Raw genomic sequence first — 1,623 nt, forward strand, 5'->3', positions numbered from 1 at the left:
ATTCGAAATTATAATTAAAACTAATTACTTAGGTGTATGTTTCGAGGAAAAAGATTTTCTAATTCTAACAGAAATTGACTTACTCATAAAAGAAAGGTCCCACTTCCTTTACAATCGGATTTTCACCCTGCGCGATAGCCTCGGCATTTGTTATATTAAACAGAAAGATCCTAAAGTCGAGAGGAATTGGTAAATCAGCCCACAAGTTTCGCATTTCACTGCCTGGTATAAGAGCGCTCGCCTAAATTATATATTTATTAATAATACTTACATGGAAGTACATAGATTTTAACAAAGTTTCAACATTTTAGTTGCATTTTCTTCGAGATTCATTTAACTGTAAATAGGAGATTGAAATATCGACCGTATATTGCCGGATATAAATTAAAAAACCAAATTGTCTAGAAATAATTTCAAACGAATTTTATGAATGAAGGATGCTCGTACAAATCATACTATAAGGAATCTGATTATTATGAATGCGAGATCAATATTTTAGATTTAAAGGCGTTTATACATTTTTTAATCTGTTGAAGAAGTTATTATGTCCATTGAATATACACTGTGAACCATTTTTTGAATATCCAAGAACTTTTTAATTACAAATATAATTCAAATTTCAAGTACTGGTTACTGAAAGTAATTCTTATGCACTTGTGACTGAAATTTCATTTACAGAAATTCTTTATATCTTATTCTTTATATAAATATTGAAATAGTATTTTTAATTTGTTTTTATAAACAAATTGTATAGCTTTTTATCATACAAGGAGAGGTCGTGAGGAAATGGTTGCCGATTTGACTGGGACTTTACAGGGTGAAAGTGCATTCAAATCTATTTGCTGCATATATTTTCTTTCGAATCAATTAATCAAAGTGTAAGCTAAAACAAATACAGATATTAAAATTATCATGTTTAAATTTTTTCATATTTCATATTTGAGCATAAAAAGTACAATTTTACAAAGCTGCCGTCCTGATAAAGAAAGTTGCTATCTGCATTAAAAAAAACTTTTTTCATATCGTTGGATTCGTATGTATAAAAAACGAATTCATCTACATTATTTATAATTAGAAATTGTAATTAAATTGTGAGATAATTAAACCAGCATGTTGGTGGCAGTAGTATAAAAGTGTGCAGTGACAGGTGGTCAGAAGTTTTTACGGAGTTTGTGTGAAAGGTGAGAGTGGAGTGCGAGGGTGGAAGTCTAGAAGGTGAGTAGGGTTGTAAGGCGTTAATTAGGGAGTTAAAAATTAATATTTATTGTAGTTGTGTCTGTGGCGGTAAACGACAGCGGCCTGAAGAGACATCTGTTGACTACAGTACGTACTTTTTTGCATTTATAGGTTACAATTACCGATTGAAGAGCGGCAGGTGATCAGCGAAAGTACCGGCAGTGCTGGTAGTGAATTAGACGGTGAGGAAATTGCCAGAAGATCACGGCGGCCCGTTGTGCGTAGCCCGATGTCGAATGGCGCGTCAGGGGAGGGAAGAATCGGAGCGAAGGAAGCTACAAGGCAAGCGAGAGAGCGTCCATCGCAATTGAAGAGAAAAAGGGGCAGAAAAGAGAGTACGGAAAAAAGCGCGCTACAGAGTCCCTTTAAAAAAAGCGTATGAACACG

The 1,623-nt window shown here is 34.1% G+C and overlaps 2 protein-coding genes across 3 annotated transcripts in view; one reads left to right on the plus strand and one right to left on the minus strand.

The window, feature by feature from the left end:
• Positions 1-1,623, plus strand: part of LOC117175521 (C-C chemokine receptor type 3-like) — a 135,360-nt gene that overhangs the window by 110,760 nt on the left and 22,977 nt on the right. The gene's annotated exons all lie outside the window — the stretch shown is intronic.
• Positions 1-1,623, minus strand: part of LOC117174173 (sensory neuron membrane protein 1-like) — an 83,199-nt gene that overhangs the window by 58,622 nt on the left and 22,954 nt on the right. For both annotated transcript variants that reach the window (XM_033363003.1, XM_033363002.1), the window contains exon 2: positions 84-241. In XM_033363003.1, coding sequence (XP_033218894.1) covers positions 84-241 — 158 coding nt within the window. The remainder of the gene's footprint in view (positions 1-83; positions 242-1,623) is intronic.

The sequence above is a fragment of the Belonocnema kinseyi genome, chromosome 6, assembly GCF_010883055.1.
Source record: "Belonocnema kinseyi isolate 2016_QV_RU_SX_M_011 chromosome 6, B_treatae_v1, whole genome shotgun sequence".
Taxonomy (NCBI): domain Eukaryota; kingdom Metazoa; phylum Arthropoda; class Insecta; order Hymenoptera; family Cynipidae; genus Belonocnema; species Belonocnema kinseyi.